This window comes from Haliotis asinina, chromosome 5 (assembly GCF_037392515.1).
Source record: "Haliotis asinina isolate JCU_RB_2024 chromosome 5, JCU_Hal_asi_v2, whole genome shotgun sequence".
Lineage (NCBI taxonomy): Eukaryota > Metazoa > Mollusca > Gastropoda > Lepetellida > Haliotidae > Haliotis > Haliotis asinina.
Window position 1 is genome coordinate 29935331 of NC_090284.1, and position 23503 is coordinate 29958833.

Here is a 23503-nt window from a genome sequence, read left to right on the forward strand (position 1 = left end):
GCTCCAAATGCCCTATACAGAGGCTCCTCACTCTGCTCCATCCCCGCCTCCATTGGCAAAAGTGGCCATAGCTTGGCAGGAGTGAGCAACATAGTTGCTAAGCCCCACGATGGATCTAGCCTCCTTGTCCAAATGGATGAGGTGATTGTCTGACACCTTGTGGGGCACACCTGCAGATGCCACTCGAGAGATGTCCGCTTCCAAGGAGGAAGGATCTTGTGGAATGGGCGAATTCGCCACCTGAAGCCTAATCCTCTGTTTATCCAAGAGGAGCTGAGTGATAAGGTGACCTGGTCCGGAGGAGGTAACAGCCTCTTCAATTCCTTAGCAGCTGCTTCGAGGAAGCGGTGTGGAGGGTGAACCTTCCGAGAGGAGAGAACCGAGTCAGAACAGGACAGAAGGACTCTCCGCTCGCCCTGGACGCGGCAGAAGGTTGGTCCTCTACCTCTGCCAACACCACGCCAGTGTATTCGGCAATAGCCTCCAGCCTAGAAGCAGAGTCAGAGACTGGAGGGTTAGGTTCCGGAAGGGTAGGGTCGCTGTCCTCCCCGACCTCTTCCGGAAGGATGGGAATACGAGGAGGGTCTCTTATGTCAATGAAATCCCGAGGACGGGAGGACCTGGGAGAAGGAGAGGGAACAGGCGCCTGGAGCGGAGTGGAGCGGAGCGGAGTGGAGCGGAGGGTTCAGAGGAGCCTGATGGCTTGGACAGACCAAGGCGTTGGTCGAGGATGGATTCCACTAGCCCTTTAACTGAAAGTAGAAGTCTCTCCCTGTCACAAGACTTCTTCACATTTTTATCCTTCTTCCTCTCCTTCTCCTTCCTCATCTCCGGTGATACAGCCACATCCTCCCTCAGGACAGGCCGAAGAGGAGAGCAGGAATGGGAGTGAGAAACGCTCCTCTCTGGCATATACCTAATGGAGCCCGACTCAGTTCAGACTGAGTGTCGAACTCCTCTGCCTCCTCGGGAATAACTAACTCCTCAGAGACGGAGGGAGAAGGAGGACGGAGGTGGGAGGGATGCACCAATCATCTGGACGACGCCAAAGAAATGGGCGAACCTGTGGAAGGTGACGCCTTCTTCTGGTAAGCACTCACTCTTCTTAAGTACTGCCAGGTACTGACGAAAGTCCCGCTCAGATAGGACCTCGCGCGTAAGTGTTATCCGAGGCGCAGGGGCTCTTGCAAAGCCTACACAAGGTGTGAGGTCCCACTTAGCCGATTTCCGAGTGCCGCACTGAGTGCAGAAGGAGGCAAATACCATGGTGGAACGAACGAAAGGGTTCGCTACTAAGGGGAGACGTCTGTTTAAGCTCCAAGGAGGAGAGACGTGTAACAGGCGAAGGGTCCGATCAGACGGAAGGTTTGCCTATCTAAAGACAGAAGAACTGCCTAAGGAAGGATCCACCTAGGCGGATGGTCCGTCTGTCCTCCGCTACTCCGCACAGAGGCTGAGGGCGTTTGATAGCTAAGAGAACTAACGGAGGGTTCGCCTGTCCTCTGCCTCTCCATCAAGGCGGAAGGTCCGCCTATCCGCTAGCGAGGAAAGTGAAAGTCTGACAAGGGCTCGAGCACATGAGCCACACAAGCGCAAGCCGAGACACAATCGGGACGCCTGTGTCACACGTGCAAGAGGGACGTCAGCTGACGAGTGAAATTGTCAGCAGACCCACCAACAACAAGCAAGAACTAAAGAGAAATCTTCCTAGTCGCAGGTGACTAAAAGCCCCCGAAACTGACTAGAAGAGAGGGCCTAGTAGAAAGAGAGAAAGGTGCAAAAAACAACGTACACTACTTTATTCATGCACACAAGATAGAGCGGCCAAGCAACACATCCTGACTTGCTCGTCTGTAGTAAGGGAATGACGGGTACAGGTCATGTCGTGACCTGGGTGACCTACCACCCGTATGTTGACCTCGCGTCTCTACTTTGTGTAGACTTGTGTTAGGAGAGAAATTGATCAAGCAACACTCAAGTGGGCAATGTTGGCTTTCTTACCTGATAAGTATGTAAAAAATATATTTAAAATAGGAAATGACAAAGAAGGCCTGTGAGGTAGGAAATAATAAACAAGGACTGGGAGGTAGACGCAGGTATTCGGTAGCGGAGGAAATAAGTACTGAAGTAGGTCATTAGAGCTTGTTGGGGCAAGTTGAGAGGATTCACAGATAATGTACAGGGAAAATGACGGTACTATCAAGATGCAGCAACTTGTCCGCGGACCTCGGTACCAGTTCGTAGTATACCACAATACATACATGGTTAGGAGATAGAAAGCAAAAGGCCCCACATCAGGTTCAGATTGATATATCTACCAAGTTTTGCAGAAAAATATTGAACGGTTTTTGAGTTCTGCTCCGGAAACAAACCCACCCCACCATTAGACTAACACCAAAACGTTCCATGGAAAAACCAAAAAAATAAAAATGCCAAAAATTTGTAAATAGCAAAAGGCACAACCATAGGTTCAGATTATTATATCTATCAATTTTGGTCTAAAAATATTGAATGGCTTTTGAGTTGTGCTCCAGAAACAAAATGATTACGGACGGGCAGATGGCCAGACGAGGCGTCGACTATATCCCCCTGCATTACATACCAGGGGGAAAAAAAACGGGTCCACATGCATTTCATGCCAAGCTATACATGAAAAAAGCTGCTAAGGCTTGTTATTTCAGTTCAGTGAGGGTTGTTATCTCCCTTGAAAATGAACTCCCTCCCCCCGTTGCAACTCTTTTGTTCACTGAAACAATAACAAGGTAGTCAATCCTACATCCAGAGAGGCAAAATGGAGGACCTGTTACCAATGACATGGATGGAGTGAAAGAAAAAACTTCAAAGTCTGCTTATCGACACCATTGTTGTGTTTGCAGGAGAATCTAACTATTGTGTGAAGATCATGAATGAAAAAAGTGTCACACTTCACCTCTGTCCAGCAAAGAAGATCTTACAAAAGGCTTGGTTATGGTAAATACAAACTGTCAGTAAACAGTTTCAGTTCAGCGAAAAGAATGACAGATTATGTTCATCACATTTCAGTAATCGCAAATACATTGCTTCTAAAAGTTTGCAGACTGTATTTATCCCGAAATATGGATTTACTGAGTGACAAGATGAGAAAAAATGTTTTCCATAGCTACTTTTCCAAAAACCTTGGTCCCCAACATCTACACATTTGTATATATTTATTCAGACTAAATGCAATCAAAATCTCTAAACATATCAAGTAATGTAAAGATACTCTTTTCACTTTCAAAAAGCTGAAACAATATTTGCATTGGGTTGTTTGTTAATTTTTTATCTAAGATGTGAAATGACAAACTACTCTTTGTAAATCATGTTTCATTTTCAACCTGTGTTCAAGTTCTAAAATTACTGGTTTTATTCAGCATACATTACTTAATGTGTAATTCATTCAAATGTTTTACTTTACCAGTCATTTGTATGGAACATATCTAAACAGGTAGCAAATTCTGGCATTAATCACATGCTTCCTTTTTAGCAGGTAACTGAAGAGACGTTGAAGAAATCACTTTTCCTGAGAATGCACATTCTGATAATGATTCAAGTGTTCCTATTAATGACATCAGTGTATTCACATGTTGTGGATCTTTTCCACAGGCTTCAAGTATGCTCCACGACTACTGTGGACCAATGGGTACATTACATATAAGCATATGTGTCAATAAATATGAGCAAACATAGGAGTCATTCAGAGGATAAGTTCATTCAAGTGTGCAGACCGACAATACTAATACAGTTTCATTTGATTCTTGTCAGACTGACACAACCAATGAAATATTGACTTTTAGAAATGTGTGGATTCAAGTATGTAGACCTGACACAGCATTTGAGGACATATCACATTCCGATGATAAGTGTATGTTCTGCACGGGTATCTCTAACAGAAAAACATTTGAGGCACTTTTTGATGAAATGAATAATGTAGAGGAACATACACACAGAACTGGTAGTGGGGAGAGCAGTCGAAGGCCTCAGATTTTGAGGACTATTGATGAATTGTTTTTAATAGTTTTTGTTAATGCAAGACCACAAAACTCGCATCAACAGGGTTTATTATGCAGACTTCAGAAATTACAGTTTATACATGGCTGAGACAGAAGACAGACTTGACAGATGAGTTGAGTTGAGGTTCAGAAAACTACAACAAACAATAACTTTCAATGAAATTTGGAAAATGTACAAATTTCACAGTATATAAAATTAAATACTTCATTGGAATGATATGTGAATGCATGAGTCAAGAGCACAATATGCAAAATTAACAACAAATTTGCAAATAATTGTGTAAAATATGTTAACAGTTTTTGCACTAACCAATTGACATTTTGGCCTATAAAAATTTCAATGTAATTTAGACATTGCATAACCTAGCAATGAAAAGATACAGTACTCAAATGTGTGTCTGTACATAGTTCAGCTGACAGTCTCCTGGGTGACAACCAGGCAGTTTGGAGGTCCAATAAACACTGACAAGCATGTGCTCAAAATTGCATGAGCTTTGGAGAGGTCATGATGTGAACTTTGACTGATGTGACCTGTGAGCTTTGATATTACACATGAAGGGTAAGGCCACAGATCAGTGGAAATTTACTGGCCACATGTAAACATTTACACTTTTGAATGATAATTTGAATGGAAATGAACTTCAAATATTGACAAAGCGTTTTTGTTATTGGACCACCATGGATAAACTAATTAACACAAACTGTAACAGTTTAGAAAACAACTTCATTTTGTACAGTTTATACATTGAAATGTATGTAAAGAAATCTTGCATTTACAGTTTTCATGCGTTTGCAATTAGATCTACTTAATGAAGACTTAGGAGATAGACTTAAAGTTTCTAAATCCATCTGCAGTAACATTACTAATTATTGGATTTCATGCTGACATGTTAAGCTGTTGTTCCTTATTGCGTGGCTTTCAAAACATGTTGGTGAGCAGACAGTGCCAAACAAGTTCGAGATTAAATATTCTGATTGCAGAGTCATCATTGACTGTACTGAGATCTTTACAGAAACTTCACAATCACAATTTAATAAAACCCTTCTGGTATTATCACTTTTGTGTCTGATTTGTGGTCTGGGAGCATTACTAATGAACACTTGACAGAACAATGTGGAATTATGAGGAATTTTGAATATATGTGACAGTGGAGATTCAGTTGTGGCAGACAAGGGCTTATTCAGCTCAGATCTGATAATTCTAAGAGGCATGAAATTAATAATGGGACAGATCCAGATTTAAAAATAACAGGAGACCAAGTGGCTAATCTTAGAATTGATGTAGAGAGGTCAATGGAAAGGGTGTGCACTGTACTGGTAATGCCTATTACAATTGCAAAGTAGGCGTTAATTTGGAAAATTTGTGCTGCATTATCTTACTTGCAACCATCACTTGTTAATGTTGAAGAAGATCTACTAATGTGTTGTACTGTCATTGATCTCTGAAATGATAGATGTTACTGTTAGGCATGGTTTAAGCTTCTTGCTCCTTGTTGCAATTAACTGGGTTTTTTCTCTCTTTTTTGTGACTGATAACATGACAATGCAGTTATCTTGTGTAATGTAGACATGTCGATTTCCTTTGGTAGGCCTGAGGATGTAGATAGCAAACACTGAAATTATTCTGCTAAAACATTTAAGATAACAAGATAATCTCTTGATGCATGATGTTAGCTAAACTTGAGTAAATCAATCAGTGACATTGACTGAACAGGATATATACAGCAAATCTTGAGTGTCGTTGCAATGTCATTGTGGGCAGCAGCTGCCCATATTGAGACTTGTACAAATGTACCTGTATGTTGTCAACACGATCAAATAAATATGACAAGATGATAAAGTGAAGCTGGATTTTTATTTGTAAGTCTTCCTTTCTGTACTGTCAACAAGAATGGTTGTACATTCCCTTGAATGTTCACAAAATCTGTGGACATTTACCATCATTATACAGTTTTTCAAGTCTACTGGACCGTTTTCTGGATGTACATGGCTCCACATTTTCACACAATTTATGCAATCTGTGACCTCTTGGGACTCAATTTCCTCTTTTGTGGTCTGTTCCACTTGCACTGAGTAATTAACCAGCATGATATCCTCCTCCTTGTGAGACATATCTACAAGTGCATAAAAAAAGCTGCGATGTGGTTGCAGGCTTCACAGGTATCACAGTTTTCCTTGGATGGAATCAGTCTTCACTTGACATAACATTGGGAGTCATCAGTGTCAATTTCAATGTATGTGATGGTGTTTACGTGACAGTCTTTCATAAAACATTTATATTTCAATTGTTGTTTTACTTTGCCTTTGTTTGAGGGAATCAAAGGTTCTGCTCAAAACTAAATACAGTAGAACATGGATAGAATGAACTCCAAGGGACCAAGAAATTTAGTTTGCTATATCTGTTGTTCGTTATTCACATTTGACTGCCATCTTGGATTGTACAGATGTAGAGATAAGTATATGCTGAAGCTACAAATCTTTATTCTTGCAAACTGACATAATCTGTCAATCCAAGGGGTCCTAGTCAAAAGGGCTGCATGACAAAAGGGCCGCAAAATGAAAAAGTCAAAAGGGCCACAAGAAAGTCAAAAGGGCCGCAAACCCCTAGTCAAAAGGGACGCATCAAAAAGTCTAAAGGGCCGCATCAAAAAGTCAAAAGGGCCTCAGACTCCTAGTCAATATGGTCATATATAAATAAAATAATAATAATAAACTTCGGGCCGAGTATAAATCTCGTTTAAAGAAAATCTGCAGCTCCCAGCTAAATGCTCGAAACAAAGTCAAAGCCACCAATACTTTTGCTGTGCCAGTCCTCTCCTATTCCTTTGGAGTAGTTGATTGGACAAAACAAGACATCCAGGGTCTTGACCGCCTGACCAGAAGGATCATGTCTGATAACAGAGCACACCACCCTCGTTCCTCTCTTAATCGTTTATACATGCCCATCAATTCAGGAGGTCGGGGTTTGATTAATGTGGAAGATCTTCATGACAGAATTCTATTGTGCACTTTTGCACATATTTATTTATCAGATGATCCTCTGGTGATGCACGTCAAGACTCATGATGAAAGCAAAGAATTCCACAGCTACTTTAAGCGTGCCAAGGTTGTTGGACACAATTTGAAATTTGAAGTTGATTTTGTTGATGGCGATGTACTGCTGGACGGTACAGTGATGGGAGTAAACCAGGTGAAGTCTTTCACCAAGTCTGCCCAGAGTTGGTACTTTGTGGAGAAGCTGTCTGAGAAGCCATTGCACCGAGTGTACATGCAGTGTGTGGAACAGAACAGCAATCCAACCAACCGACTCCTTCGCCTGGATGAAGTCGGCTGGTCTCAAATGTGAAACTGAGGGCTTCCTTTTTGCTGCTCAGGACCAGTCACTTCCCACTCGCAATCGCCAGAATGTGTTTCTTAAAGAAAATATCAGTATGAAATGTCGTCGTTGCAATGAATTTACAGAGACTGTCCAACACCTTGTCAGTGGATGCCCTTCCTTGGCACAAACAGCATATCTTAAAAGACATGATGGCATGGCTCGCTGCTTTTACTATCGTCTCCGCCATGCCTGTGGCTTTGACTCCGAGGTCCATCCATGGTACGACCCCGAACATGTCCACGGCGTCCTGGAAAATGATGATTTTAAACTTCTCTGGAATAGGCCAATATACAGCCTGAGACGAATTCCAGCCAACAAACCTGATCTTGTCCTTTTTGATAAAACTAATGAAATTATTTATATCATTGAATTTTCTGTCCCTTTTGACAGCAATGTGATTGGCAAGATTCAGGAAAAGCATGATAAATATGCGGACCTCGCCTTTGAAATGTCTCGCTTGCATCCCAAGTACACTGGCTCCCCATTGCTCTCGGTGCCCTTGGTTTGGTACCTCCTGATCTCTTGGCGCAGATCAGGAGAGTGCCCGGGTTCTCCACCGGGAGCACAGCCCTTCTGACAATCTGGGTAATGCAGAAGGCTGCAGTGTTGGGGAGCCTCCATATTCTCTGGAAAGTTCTTGGTGGGTTTGACTAGGCAGTGTTTCCTGTGAGAAGTCCCATTTGCTGTCTGGGCTCCGTGTAGAGGGGGTGAGGGCCCTGAGCTGATGATGAGCTTGACCAGCCTGACTGTGCCAGGATCACCCAAACCCTCTCGGCTGTATTTCTATCTCAATCTGTAAAACATAATAACATAATAATAATATCAGAAAGAAAAAAATGACAAACAATATATTATGTAATGGTTATACATTTCACTTCAGTATCAAGACACTTCCCATTTATCATTATGATAAATATAATGTCAGGACTAGTACAGGACTAGTATGCACAAAATATACACCGTGTAGATGTAAAATATTATACAATGATAAGTTCGAAAAAGAAGTTATTATTATTTTATTTATATATGGCCCTATTGACTAGGAGTCTGAGGCCCTTTTGACTTTTTGATGTGTCCCTTTTGACTTGTTGATGCGTCCCTTTTGACTTGGGGTTTGCGGCCCTTTTGACTTTCTTGCGGCCCTTTTGACTTTTCTGGCCCTTTTGTCACGCGGCCCTTTTGACCCATTCCCAATCCAAGCACTAATGCAATTAAAATCTAAATGACCTAACCTAGATGCCAATTCACTTGCCTTAATCTGCAACATGGGACCATGTTTAAAAGAATGTTCTCACATCTAGCTCCTTGAAACCATTTGTAGACAGCATCTTCTACATCTTGGTGATTAGCAGCTCTTAACTTTTTGTGGGCGGGGGCCAAAATCAATAGACACAGATTTTGCAAAAATAGATTTGCGATTCTTAATGATGGAACTAAAATTGCATTTAGGAATTCCAAAGTCAAAAGCGATGTTTGTCTTAGATTTTTACACCTGAATCTACAGCCTGAATTATCTGAAGCTTGTTGTCAAAGGTGATACCTTTACGTCTGCGTGACATAATTATGCAAGTGAAATGAAGACCTGTATACCAGTCAAGCCTTTAAACACGATACGTTTGTTTTCTTAATTAATTAATGATCATCAAACAATGTTGATTTTCTGCCAACAAAGTTGATGTATACCACTGAGTGGCCAAGATGACACTGAGTGAGTTCGCTAATCAAGTTGACATTGAGTAGTGAGTTCACTAATCATGTCAGTAATTAGAACTTGGGGGTAGTGAATCAGTTTGCTATAGCCATTAATTCGCTACTTGTTATTCGCATTAAATTTTAATGATTTTACAAAAGCACTATTTACAGGACTTTTACTTTGTTTGCGATGTCCAAGTACGCGATATCCATGTTCTACTGTAGTTGTACAAATTATACAAACTTAATCGTAAAATTGGAATGTTCTCAACACTTGAATCCCACTTTTGTATATCTGACCCTTCATGAGGTAATAAATTGGGTCGCCTTGCTTTCTTGGTTCTCTCTGATGTCAACTTCCTGAATCCCGCTTAGAGGCCAAAGACCACATTTTCCAATTACGCACGCATGAATGAGAAACCCTGCCTTGTCACGCACAAGAAGTCTATCCAGGTCATTCATTATGCTTTGCTTACTTTCCGCCATTTTGACACAAATATTTTGCTCCCTTGAAGTGGGAAAAACAAGAGTCATCAGAAGATGACATATCCCCCCAGCCCCCACATATTTGAAATGACAAATCATTTGAAGATTACTTGATGTTTTCTTACATTAAGTTTGAATTGTTTCCATCGAAATCATGAAAAATATAAATGCCATATACCTGTAAACAGCAAAAGGCACCACTTCAAGATCTGTCTCATATATCTGCCAAGATCTGTTTAAAGATATGAAATGTTTTTGGAGTTGTGCTCTGGAAACGAAGCCCATCCCTCCATTTTGAGACAAAGTCAGAATTGTTTCCATGGAAAGCGGGAAAAATAAAAATGCCAAAAAGCACCACATTGCGGTCTGCCTCAGATATCTGCAGTTTTGCAGCAAAATATTGAACGGTATTTGAGCCGTGCTCCAGAAAGGAAGCCCATCCCTCCATTTTGAGAGTAAGTCCAATATTAAATCACAAAAAACTGTAAATAGCAAAAGGCACCACTCTGGGGTCTGCCACACTTATCTACCAAGTTTTGCAGAAAAAACATTGAACGGTTTTTGAGTTCTGCTCTGGAAACAAAGCCCATCTCTCCATTTTGAGACGAAGTCCAAAACATTTCCACGAAAACGGAGAAAATAATAAATCACAAAATCCTGTAAAGGTCACTTTGTGATCTGCCACACATATCCAACAGCTTTTGCTGACACATATTACAAAGTTTTTCAGATGTGCTCTGGAAGCGAAACACACTTCTCACTTTTGAGTCCGAAATGTTTCCATGGAAACCGAGAAAATAATAAATCACAAAAACATGTAAATAGCAAAGGGCACCACTTCAGGTTCTGATTGATATATCAACCAAGTTTTGCAGCAAAATATAGAATGGTTTCTGAGTACTGCTCCGGAAACAAAACACCTCTCTCACTTTTGAGACAATGTCCGAAACATTTCCATGGAAACCGAGAAAATAATAAATCACAAAAACCTGTAAATATCAATATAAATAATGAAAGAACATCCTATGGAAGTACCACAGTGGTTTTACTCACCTAGAAACAAACCCAATGTCAGAGGATATAACTGTGTATCGCTTGTGTGAGTTGTTGATGAGGCATATTTTGTTTCCACCTTACATGATTGTAATGAAGTCAGAAAATGTGTGATATTTTGTGATAAGGAGCAATTAACAATTTTCATGACCTACTAACATATTACAGTCATAACAATCCTAAGTTATGACAAACAGACTACTAGTTCACACAAAAGAGACTGGACAAAAGAAGCAATCTGCACACAATTAAATACACTTGTGTGACACTACATACCTGCACATTATCTTCAGTTACATGGATTTCTGAGGTGTAGACAAATTCGACAAGAAGGGATAATGCTTTTGGATCTATTTCTTGTAGAATGATGCGATTTGCTTTTGCTTCTGCCATCTCTCCAGTAAACATAGCATAGAAATATTGACTGCAGGAAGACAGGATTGCTTTGTGTGATGGAATCTCCACCGAGTCCACTACAAGCACAATGTCGCATAACAGTCCATGTCTGAAATAAAGTAAATTCATCTTAGTTTGTTATAACATCAAAATTATGTCAAAAGCAAAGGATTAGGACTATTGTAAAATAAACAAGCGTCATCAGAACATGACATATGCCCCGGCCCCCAAATGTTTGAAAGGACAAATAATCTGAGAGTTACTCGTTGTTATTTTAGACTAAGTTTGAATTGTTTCCATGGAATTCATGAAATTATAAATGCCATATATCTGTAAACAGCAAAGGCACAATTTCAAGATCTGTCTCATATATCTGCCAAGATATGTTGAAAGATATGAAATTGTTTTCGAGTTGTGCTCTGGAAACGAAGCCCACCCCTCCATTTTGAGACTAAGTCCTAAACATTTCCATGGAAACCAAGAAATTAATACATTACAAAATCCTTTCAAAACCAAAAGACATCACTTTGGGCTCTGCCACACATATCTAGAAAGCTTTACTAACAGATATTAAGAAGTTTTTGAGTTCTGCTCTGGAAATGAAACACACCTCTCACTTTTCAGACTATGTCCAAAACATTTCCATGGAAACCAAGAAAATGATAAATCACAAAAACCTGCACGTAGCAAAAGGAACCACATCAGGTTCTGATTGATATATCTACCAGGTTTTTGCCGAAAAATATTGAACGGTTTTTGAGTTTTGCTCCAGAAATGAAGCCCAGCCCACCATCAGACTAACACCAAAATGTTCCATGGAAAAACAAAAAAAATATAAATGCCAAAAATCTGTAAACAGCAAAAGGCACAACCATAGGCTGAGATTACTACATCTATCAAGTTTGGTCTAAAAATATTGAACGGTTTCTGAGTTATGCTCCAGAAACAAAATGATTACAGACGGAAAGATGGACGGACAGACGAGGCGTCGACTATATCACCCCGCATTACATGCTGGGGAGATAAAAAGATGTTTACACTGCACTCGAACACTGAAGTACTCTTATCCCAATTCCTTCATAAAATCAGAAATATAAAAGTTGTGCTCTGGGAAGGAAGCCATCCCTCCATTTTCAGACAAAGTCTTAAACGTTTCCATGGAAACTGAGAAAATAATAAATCATAAAAACCCGTACATAGCAAAAGGCACCAATTCAGCTTCTGACTGATATATCTACAAAGTTTTGCAGAAAAATATTCAACAGGCTTTTGAGTTGTGCTCTGGAAACGAAACACACCTCTAACTTTGGAGACTATGTCTGAAACATTTCCATGAAAACCAAGAAAATAATAAATCACAAAAACATGTAAATACCAAAACGCACCACTTCAGGTTCTGACTGATATATCTACCACGTTTTGCAGAAAAATATTGAACAGCTTTTCAGTTCTGCTCCGGAAACAAAACACACCTCTCACTTTTCAGACTACGTCTACCAAGTTTTGCTGATAGATATTAGGAACTTTTTGAGATGTGCTCCGGAAATTAAACACACCTCTCACATTTGAGACCAAGTCTGAATCGTTTCCATGGAAACCGAGAAAATGATAAATCACAAAAACCTGTAAATAGCAAAAGGCACCACTTCAGATTCTGATTGATATATCTACCAAGTTTTGCAGAAAAATATACAACTGTTTTTGAGTTCTGCTCCGGAAACGAAGCTCACCCCACCATAAGACCAACACTAAAATGTTCCATGGAAAAACAAAAAAATAAATAAAAATGCCAAATTCTGTAAATAGCAAAAGGCACAACTATAGGTTGAGATTGTTACATCTATCAAGTTTGGTCTAAAAATATTGAACGTTTTCTGAGTTCTGCTCCGGAAACAAAATTATGGACGGACAGACGAGGCGTCAACTATATCCCCCACATTACATGCCAGGGGAATAAAAATTGGCCTTTTGGGGAGGACCTCATCCAAAACACACTATTGTCTATACTACCGTGGGTGTGTATGCAAAATTTGAGCAAACTCGTCAGAATTATTTTCGAGCTATGGACTTTTAAGCGAGCACAGTGTAGGTCTGGGGAAAAGTCTTTTTCGGCTGAATTTTGAAACAAGAGTCATCAGAAGATGACATATTCCCCTGGCCTTCACATATATGAAAGGACAAATCATCTGACAGGTACTTGATGTTTCCTAAGATAAAGTTTGAATGGTTTCCATGGAAGTCATGAAAAATATAAATGCCATATGTCTGTAAACACCAAAAGGCACCACTTCAATATCTGTCTCATATATCTGCCAAGATCTGTTGAAAGATATAAAATGGTTTTGGAGTTGTGCTCTGGAAACGAAGCTCATCCCTCCATTTTGAGACTAATGGAATGGAAACCAGGAAAAATATAAATGCCAAAACATTGTAAATAGCAAAAGGCACAACTTTGTGGTCTGCCTCAAATATCTGCCAACTTTTGCTGTAAGATCCTGAATAGTTTTCGAGTTGTGCTCCGGAAACGAAGCCCATCTCTCCATTTTGAGACAAAGTCAGAAAATGATAAATCACGAAAGTCTGTAAATAGCAAAAGGCACAACTATACGTTGAGATAGTTAGATCTATCTATGAGGCGTTGACTACATCGCCTGACATTACATGCCGAGGGGATAAAAAGAGAGAAACATTGGTGTCAGTCGCACACGAGAGAGTGTTACCTTGAACGCATGGTGGGTGATGCATAAGGAACTGTGTCACTAGGTACGATCATCAACTCCACTGTGACGAACACTCTCTGAAGTCCGTCTTACAAGTGGTACAACTTGGGTTCACCGTCTTCAATGCTGACCAGGTCGACATTGTATGTTTTCATTGACCATATCGGATCGGTGGCACATTTTCTGCTGTCTCCTTTGTATACGTCCGGCTGGTATAAGTACCTAACACTGACAAAGTTGGGTAATGGTTTCTCTTCTGTTTTATAGCATTCTGTCGCCGCCGGTGATGATTTGACAGATTTCATTTTGAGGGCTTCAACGGGCATCTTGCCCAGGAGTCTGGTGACTTCATTGTCAATGGGGTTCACCACTCTCAGCAAGCATGTGACCCATTCTGTACTTCTGTTTCTGAGATCGATTAAATCCTGTGAGTACTGATGCGAGAGTACCTCAAGGATCTGTTCTAGGCCTGCTCTTGTTCAGAGTCTACATTCTACCAATCAGTGACATCACAAGAAGTCAGGGCCTCCAATTCCACTTGTACACGAATGACAATCAACTATGCGTTGATCGAAGCAATACATGCTCGCCATGGCATCCTACAACTGCAACTGGTTTGTACTGCCAATATAAGAGAATGGCTCTTACCTAAAGATAAACAACAGCAAAACCAAATGTTGAACTCTTGGATCCAAGCAAACAGTTTAAAAAACTCCAACCATCATCCTGTGTCAGAACCAGCAAATGCAAAGTACCGGTGTCAGCCAGTGCCAGAAACCTTCGGCCATCATGTCCATGGAACAGCAAGTTAACCACCTCTAAAAGGCCTGTTTCTTCCAAATTCGCACCATCAGCAAAAGTAAGGTACCTGCAGGACACAAGTACAACTGAACTCAGGATGTAAACTCTCGTCACTTCCCATCTTGACTACTCCAACACTCTCAGTTTCAACATCTCTGCCTCTCTTATGTCAGAACTTCAAAAAATTCAAAATGCAGCAGCTCAACTAATCTTGAGAACAAAAACGATCTGATATCTCCCCAGTTCACACATCTTCCCACTCGCTTCCCATCAAACAACACATCAGCTTCATCATGTTCCTGTTCACCTTTGTGACCATGAGTCATTAGCTTTTAAATGGGATGGAAGAGTTTTTAGATGGCGTGTTTTACCATTGGGTTAAGGAAGGATGACAATATATGGATGAAAAACCTTTTTATTACTACGAGAGCGACAGTTTGGTGTAGGTTTTACACCATTATCAAGCAAGTGATGCATGATAACGGTGCTAGAACCTACAAAGATGATGCTTGATAACGGTGTTAGAACCTACACGCACGCACGCACGCACGCACGCACGCACGCACGCACGCACGCACGCACGCACGCACGCACGCACGCACGCACGCACGCACGCACGCACGCACGCACGCACGCACGCACCTCCCAACTTCATGAAAACTCAAGGAAAAGGCTGGCAAGATTACAGAAATGAACAGAAACTTAAATTTAAAAAGTTTGGAGCATGTAACTTCATGTATGATGATAAAAATTGACAGAACATTTTACAGTATTCCATCATTTCAAACATTGGCACTGATTAGCTGGAACTGTTTCTTTTGTTGAATATTTTCCCAGGTTTTGTGAGATACCTTGCCCAGTCAGCACAACAAATGGATGTAGTGTATCTAAATGACTTTGTTTCTGTGATGGATGAAAAAAGATTATGCATTAATGGATTTAGATGGATAACAGAAAAGTCTTTGATAGTTTGCTGCTGTTTATTAAATAATTGATGAAAAAGAATTTATTTCATCCTGATTGAAAGAGTTGGTTGGGAATCTGAAGAAAAAATCAAAGATTATGATAATGTGTGAGGGGAGAAAATCTGTGATAAATTATGAATTGATCCAGCTATTGTTGCCATTCATGTTTTCATGTCAGAGGAATATATGTAACTCGATCATGATAAATACTACCCAATATATTTCCTATTTGCAATTTGCATCCTTTGAAAACTGTATTATAAATTCATCAGAATTAGAGTTTGGAGCTATTGTAAATGTGTCTATTAGACTTGAATTTGAATTAACTGAACTCCAGGTGTTTTTTATTTATTTGGGTTACTTGCTTGCTGTGGTGTGAATCCTGATATGTTAATCTGATAATATAACCTCCATAAAACAGTTTTCAGTTACAATGGTACAGAATAAATACATCAGATCTACAATACATCAATTCTGACAGTTGATTCAAATATTCCATATGCAGGTACCATAAGTTCATTAAGGTTACCTCCAATTCAGTCAAGAAAGAAATTGAAAAAATCATCCAGTTTTGTCTTGCACTTTGTGTCCAACTCATGTTGACTGAAATAAATATTTTCTTAATGATGACATGGCGATTCATTTTTCCCCTGTTACTGTAACATGCATGCAGTCATATCAGTTATGATATGTGCACATCACCATCACCAGTGTAAAACAAATGCATGAATAAATACGCAAAATAAGATTCAATAGGACAAAACATTTTAAACAGAAAATATCCCAAACAAATAATTTTATAGCATAAATAAACAATTTTGTTTGGTTCCAATCCATTCAAGGAGAGCTATCATAATAGCTCGGTAATATTAATTATAATTTTGATTACCCAGCTCAAGAAACCTCTGGGGCTTTATCATTATTCACATTGTTGAGGAGAAGTCAGGCGAGGTGTTTCCTGTAGTGCGCCTTGAATGTTCGAATAATTTGTTAATCTCACAATTGCAGAGTTATGACTAGCAGCATTGTCCACGTGACCTCATCTGCCTATCAGAGTGAGCAGCCAATCACTGAAGAGGTCAGACTTCATCCAGGCTTTAACGTTGAACCTGTAGCAAGCATACACCTCCAGATTGAAATCACTTCCGAAATATTGTGGTCTTCTTGATTTGCCAATAACAAACAGTTTTATCTCAACAGACCCAGTTGTATTAGCACACAGATCAACAGTTCTCTCTTTTGATCTTTTCGTTCCTCCAACTGCTTTCGAAGCCAAAGTATAACTTGGACCCAAATTGTAGAAAAGACCAGTCTCATCCAAGTTAAAAATGTCCTCATTATCAAAATTGTCCAAAACTTTCTTCAGGTCCACTCTCCTATTCACAACTGCATCTTTATCTGCACTAGCAGCCTTGTCTCAGTAATTCTTCTTTGAAATGTTATAATGAGACTTGAAATGTGACAGCCATCTCCGTGAATATGCGAAGTCCACAACATTTACCTTTTCTCTGATTTCTTTGGCCTTTTTTGTCAGAATTTGATCATTTACTGGCACATTTCGATTTCAAACATCGCTGAGCCACAGATAAACAGCTTGTCCAAGTTTCTGATGTTTCTCGAGTGTGATGAGTGCAAAGAATGATTTGGCGTGCCAAGCCATTTGTCTTTTTGCTTGATTACGTAGCCAACTGTCGACTTTCCAATCACATGTCCCAAAACTGGTCCAAAATGTTTGCTTATGTTTTCCAAGCTTACTTTGGGATTCAGTTCTTTGTAAAGACAAATCTCTTTCTTTTCCTTGGCTGTCACTGCACAGCGCTAGCATTTAGTAGGTTGACTAGCCATTGTTGACACCAACTGACTTGAATATTGACTCACAGCACTTGTATTGCTTTGACATCTTGACCGTTGGAACTCAGTGGTTAACTAGTGTCAGCTAGGCCTAATAATGACTACGAATACCTTGTGAACCGGTCATTAATCCGGATGAGCAGACCGTGTTTTGTGTCAAAACATGGGACTCACACGCTTCACCTCACATGGTCAGCAGTAGATCAAAGCTGTGTCCAGATATGCGAGTCAATTATGTGTTGATTTAGTTGGTTGGTTTGCAAAATATACCATCCAGAGACAGAAACTGATTATCCGTTATAGACAGTCACTGCTTTTTCTAAAAATTGACTGGGAGGCGAGGTTTCCAGATATCTGGCGTCCAGGTATCGGAGGTCTCACTGTATTTGAATCCAGGTCACGAAATATGTTGAGTCTTTCGCTTTGTTCATATGTTGATAAAGTAAACGAGAATGAGTTCCCTTGGTAATATATCCACTATCATGACTTCAGAGTAGGTTCCCTTCATAACTTCTGCGCAACATCGTGAACATTAACCTAGATTTTTAAGTCACATGACTTATCGTGATATTAAGTGAAGAACAGTAATTACTCTCCCTTGAATCCTTGGATATGCTTCAGAAAAGTATTTGTAACCCTCTCCCATTCCTCCACGATTTTCCTGGACTAATGGACAGTTCTGTAGTGTGCTGTTCAATGGAAATTTGAAACCAGGAAGTACAGACTGAGATTTGTCACCATTATGCAAATGTGTCCTTGTCCAATTCAACCTTGTTTTGGTACATATATGAATATTCATGAGGCCTTATTAAGAATGGGCTATAGCAATAAAGCCGTTGTTCATCCATATATTGTCATCCTTCCTCACTATTTCAACTTTTAAATGCCTTACAAAGAAGTCATTTGGGTTAAGGCCATGTTATTTCTTCCAATTCCTCAGATCTATAATCCAGAATCTTCACTCTGATGGCCTTAGATCCGTTGTTATTGTAGATGATTTTATACATATGATCAGATCATATAGTTGCTGATACTCTTGTAGATTTGTGTTCAAAAGTCAATTATGACACAATTACTTCAGATCCTTCTCAATGTGTGGAGAATTTCAGGTTTACAATACATGCAAATACTGAAACTGGTTTGGTTGAGAGCTAGTTTCACACTACTCAGTACCAGTGAAACTTTGTACTCCCTTCTGTCTCTTACATGTGATGCTGCAGATGAACTGCAGTGGTGGTTAGATTCCGTGAACAATATGTATTGCCAAGAAGTATAAAACATGACTGCTTAGATAATATAGGATGAGGTGGTACTCTTCTCATATCTAAGAAGACACTACCAAAATCTGGCAACCGGAGTTCAGACATTTGAAGCAAGTCATCCAACTTCAGGGAGCTGTTTGTTAAATTGATGGTGCTAATGCCTTTTATTCTGCACATTCACAGACTGTATATACATATTCTCACTGAAAACAGTTTGACTCGTCAACAAGGGGGGGGATCCCTCTTGCCCTGTACACTAAGCCTCATTCTTTTTCAGAAAAGTCCTCTTATGGGTACATATAAGCATTAAAATGTCCATTTCAAAATCCTTTAACAGGTGAACTTATTTGAGAGATATTATGAGAAAAAGTGTCCCCTAAGAACAGTAGAGTGACATCAGTCAGTTTATAATTATTGCTTTATTGTTTATATGTTTTCTGCTTTACAGTTCCTGCTAGTAAAACTGTCACAGGATGGTCATAAGGGGTGCCTCAGGTGTTCAATGATCAATGATGTTTATAACTGACGTCCTTGCGTTAATAGTTTCCAGTAACATTATGTTCTGTTACACACATCTGCGTTTCATATGTATACACACAACATGTTTCATGGTGACCAAAGTTGTGTTTTTTGCCTGGGATTAACACGCTTTTTTTCACGCATACAGATTTTATGTTTTTCACAAATCTGCTTCAGGCAGGGGATAATATTTGATGAAAGGTATGTAAGGTTGTAAGGAAATCCCATTTTACCCATTTTATCTTCCCCACCACCTACACCTCTGATACAAACAATATTGGTACACCAATAACAATTGATTTCATATCTATCTATATATGCTTATAGCAGTAGCGGACTTCGAGAAAGGAGATTGGTACTCAGACACAGCCTGAGCTTTGCACCTGTTACGGTACAGAGATCCCTGACGCTCATAGCTCATATCTCAGCTTGATGTCTATCAATGCTGGTGAGTGTGATGCTGTTCAATGTGACTGAGTTACTGATAAACATCAATGCTCCGAGGTCTACTTGTGCACACCAGGGGATCATTGCATTGCCAGGCTACTCCAATGTGTCTCAGGACCAGGATCAGACTCTATGAACTCTATGACTCTAGCACCAACCTGGGCTTTGGCCCCAGTACTAGACAGATCCTCAGCCAAGAAGCTGTTCAGGTAATGAAGCTGCTGATCACTTTGAGACTCCAAGGTCTACCCATGTACACCATGGGAACCCTGCATTGTCAAAATAACTCCAATGTGTCTCGCTGACCTGAGTACACATATTGGACAGAATGTCCGAATGAACCCAAAACATTCACACGAACATACCACTTGAACACTGTGGGTAGCGCTTCATGAAAACGCGCATCACGCGCAGACGCTTGCATCAGTGTGCACGGCCACTGGTGCAGGTAGAGTTTAGATGTTTTCGTTAGGGCAGCCACGCTGTCGGGGACTGTCTCGCATATAGTGCCAAATCAGGGCACAATTGTTAGAAGTCAGACAAAGACTTCAATTTAAACCACATGGTGGTTCAGTGGTCACATGAAGACCGTGTCGTGTATAGTGTCAAATTAGGACATGTTGGGGGATAGAAAGACGTTGAAACATTTCGCTGATTCAAAGGTATACAAGTAAAACTGCATGAACTTTGAAAAATGTTGAGTTATTTTTCCACTGCTGCTCAACACATATGGATATCTATGTATGTATGGGCATTTATATAGTGCTATAGGCAGTGTCTAACTATGCTCAGTGCATTTTTGGAATATTTATTTATGTCTTGGGATCAGGGTTTGAATATGAACTACTGAATTTCAGCTCTGTATATGCTCTGAACCTCCTGAGTAGCACTGACCCGTACTTTTGCACACTAGGAGTTCAGGTCTTGGTCTGATGTCTACAGACACTTTGACTAAGAGTGAGTGAGTGAATGAGTTTAGTTTTACGCCGCACTCAGCAATATTACAGCTAGATGGCGGCGGTCTGTAAGTAATCGAGTCTGTACCAGACAATCCAGTGATCAACAACATGAGCATCAATCTGCACAATTGGGAACCGATGACATGTGCCAACCATGTCACCATGTCTGACCACCTGATCCCGTTAGTCGCCTCTTACGACAAGCATAGTTGCCTTTTATGGTAAGCATGGGTTGCTGAAGGCCTATTCTACCCCGGGACCTTCACGGGTACTTTGACTAAGAAGTGTAACTGGCAAAACTTTTCCCAAGGAAGCTTTGGCCTAGGCCAGATCCTCAAAGTGGAAAGTTTATATCAGGTAAAAATGCCCTTGCTACACTGGGTATACCATCACCTCGACGCTCCGAGGTCTGTCTGAGTGCTAGAGTTACATTGATTTATCAGGCTACTCCTACGTGCCTGGAATTGAGGTTGAGACTGGAAGTTGATTTGAGCATCAGCTCTTTTCTCTACTTTTAACTTAACAATAATTAGGTTGACCAGTGAGACCTTGGGTGTTGTCCACAACAAAGGCCCAAACATTGGAGGTCCTCCCGGGGAAGCCTGCTTCAAAAATTTCAAAATATCAGTTATGGCTTCACAAACTTGGTTTCCGTTACAAAAAAGTAGGCTCAGAAAATAGACGTGCACTGTGCGAGAGGTCTGACATTGTTCAACTAAGAAACCAGTACTTACGCACAATTTGAAAGAAACATACAGAGGGTTACGAGCCTGTATATTTAGACGAGATATGGGTAAATGCTTCCGATACCACAGGGACACAATGGTTCGCTAGCGCCTCTTCAGAGTCCTGTGCCAGAAAATTACCACTTGGCAAGGGAGAGCAACTGATCCATGGTGGTTGCAAGAGTCAGGGATTCCAACCTGGCTGCTCCCTAGTCTTCATGGCAAAATCTAAAGACAACCGAGCTTATCCTTCCGAAATGAACGGGATGGTTTTCTTAGAATGGGTACAAAGTCAATTGGTACCATCACTGCCACCCAAACAGTCTGATTGTCATGGATAATGCTCCATGTCATAGCGTTCAAGTACCTAATACAAAGGCCCCAACATCTAACAGTAAGAAGGGGGACATGATAGAATGGTTGCAAAAAACAAAGCAATATTGTATCCAGAAAAAGCAACCAAACCTGTTCTGTATGACATCATAAAGTCAAATAAAACCACACCTGTCTTTAAGGTTGATGAGTACCTTACAGAACATGGTCATTCAGTTTTGGGATTGCCACCCTATCATTGCGATTTAAACCCAGTAGAATTCATTTGGGATATCATGAAATCGGATGTTGGCAGGCAAGATGTAACATTCAAACTTCGGGATGTACAGACGATTGTTCAACAGTCAATAGACACCATCACGCAGAAACATGGCAAAAGTGCGTTGAGAATGAAATAGAAAGACATTATTGGGAACAAAATGGACTGGACCATGCCACCATCAAGTCAGTCATCATCAGGGTAGACTCTGACGACAGTGACACCGATTCGGACAACAGCGTCTTCTGAAAGTGGCAACACCAACTCCCATTGAACATCTCAAGTGATAACCAGATTACAGCTTTTGATATGACCCCATCTTCACAACACACATTTGTTGATTACCTGGCTGTTCTACCAGCAAGTGCCCCATCCCACAAAATAGCCAAAGGTGACAAGAAAATGATGATCATTTGTTAAACAACTTTTTTATTCGGGTGTCCCAAATTATGAGACACATCATCAGAGTTGGTCTGTTGATTTCATGTGACTGTGCAAAATTTGGTTTTGTTGCACTTATTAGATTTTGTGGTAGTGAGCAATTCGTCGGTCTCAAATGGAATCAAACGGACTGTAAATGGTATCATTCTGCAAAGAAGTCTTGGAAGAAATGCCTTTCGACATTGAATGAGTCATTGCACAAGAAGGATAAATACCCAGAAATTCATCCTCCTTTTTTTTGTACTAACTGAACTCTCCAGCGAAAAAGCGATAATTGGATCAGTGCCAGCTTTGCCCCCATAAGATCATTACCAATCAACAAATCGACACCCGGAACTGAGAGAGTGAAGAACACCAACTTTCACCTCCCCTGAAATCAGATCTGAAGCCAGATTCACAAAATGGAGAGGAGCAGAAGAATTGCCACCTATATACTGAAGCAAAACATCTGAGTGCATCAGAGCAAGAGTCATCAGAAGATGACATATCACCCCGGCCCCCACATATTTGAAAGGACAAATCATCCGACAGTTACTTATTGTGTTTTTAGGTCTGCCACACATATCTACCAAATAACACTGACACATAATAAGAAGTTTTTGAGTTCTCCTCCGGAAACGAAACATACCCCTCACTTTTGAAACTAAGTACGAAACGTTTCCATGGAAAACGAGAAAATAATACATCACAAGATCCTGTACATAGCAAAAGGCACCACTTCAGGTTCTGACTGATATATCTACCAAGTTTTGCTGAAAAATATTCAACAGTTTTTGAGTTCTGCTCCGGAAACAAAACACACCTCTCACTTTTGAGACTATGTCCGAAACATTTCCATGGAAACCAAGAAAATAATACATCACAAAAACCTGTAACTACCAAAAGGCACCACTTTGGGGTCTGCCACACATATCTACCAAGTTTTACTGACAGATATTAAGAAGTTTTTGAGTTCTGCTCTGGAAACGGAACACACCTCTCACTTTTGAGAGTAAGTCCGAAAAAGTTACCATGGAAACTGATAAAATAATAAATCACAAAAGCCTGTAAGTAACAAAAGGCACCACTTTAGGTTCCGATTGATATATCTACCAAGTTTTGCAAAAAAAACATTGAATGGTTTTTGAGTTCTGCTCCGGAAACAAAGCCCATCCCTCCATTTTGAGACTAAGTCCAATACATTT

The 23503-nt window shown here is 40.3% G+C and overlaps 1 protein-coding gene and 1 pseudogene across 1 annotated transcript in view; one reads left to right on the top strand and one right to left on the bottom strand.

The window, feature by feature from the left end:
* The window catches only part of LOC137283499 (kelch-like protein 3), a 200517-nt gene that overhangs the window by 142599 nt on the left and 34415 nt on the right, over nt 1-23503 (bottom strand). Inside the window, exon 3 of the mRNA XM_067815032.1 lies at nt 10918-11146. Within this exon, the coding sequence (XP_067671133.1) occupies nt 10918-11146 (229 nt within the window). The remainder of the gene's footprint in view (nt 1-10917; nt 11147-23503) is intronic.
* LOC137283222 (uncharacterized) lies at nt 2815-5136 on the top strand (annotated as a pseudogene).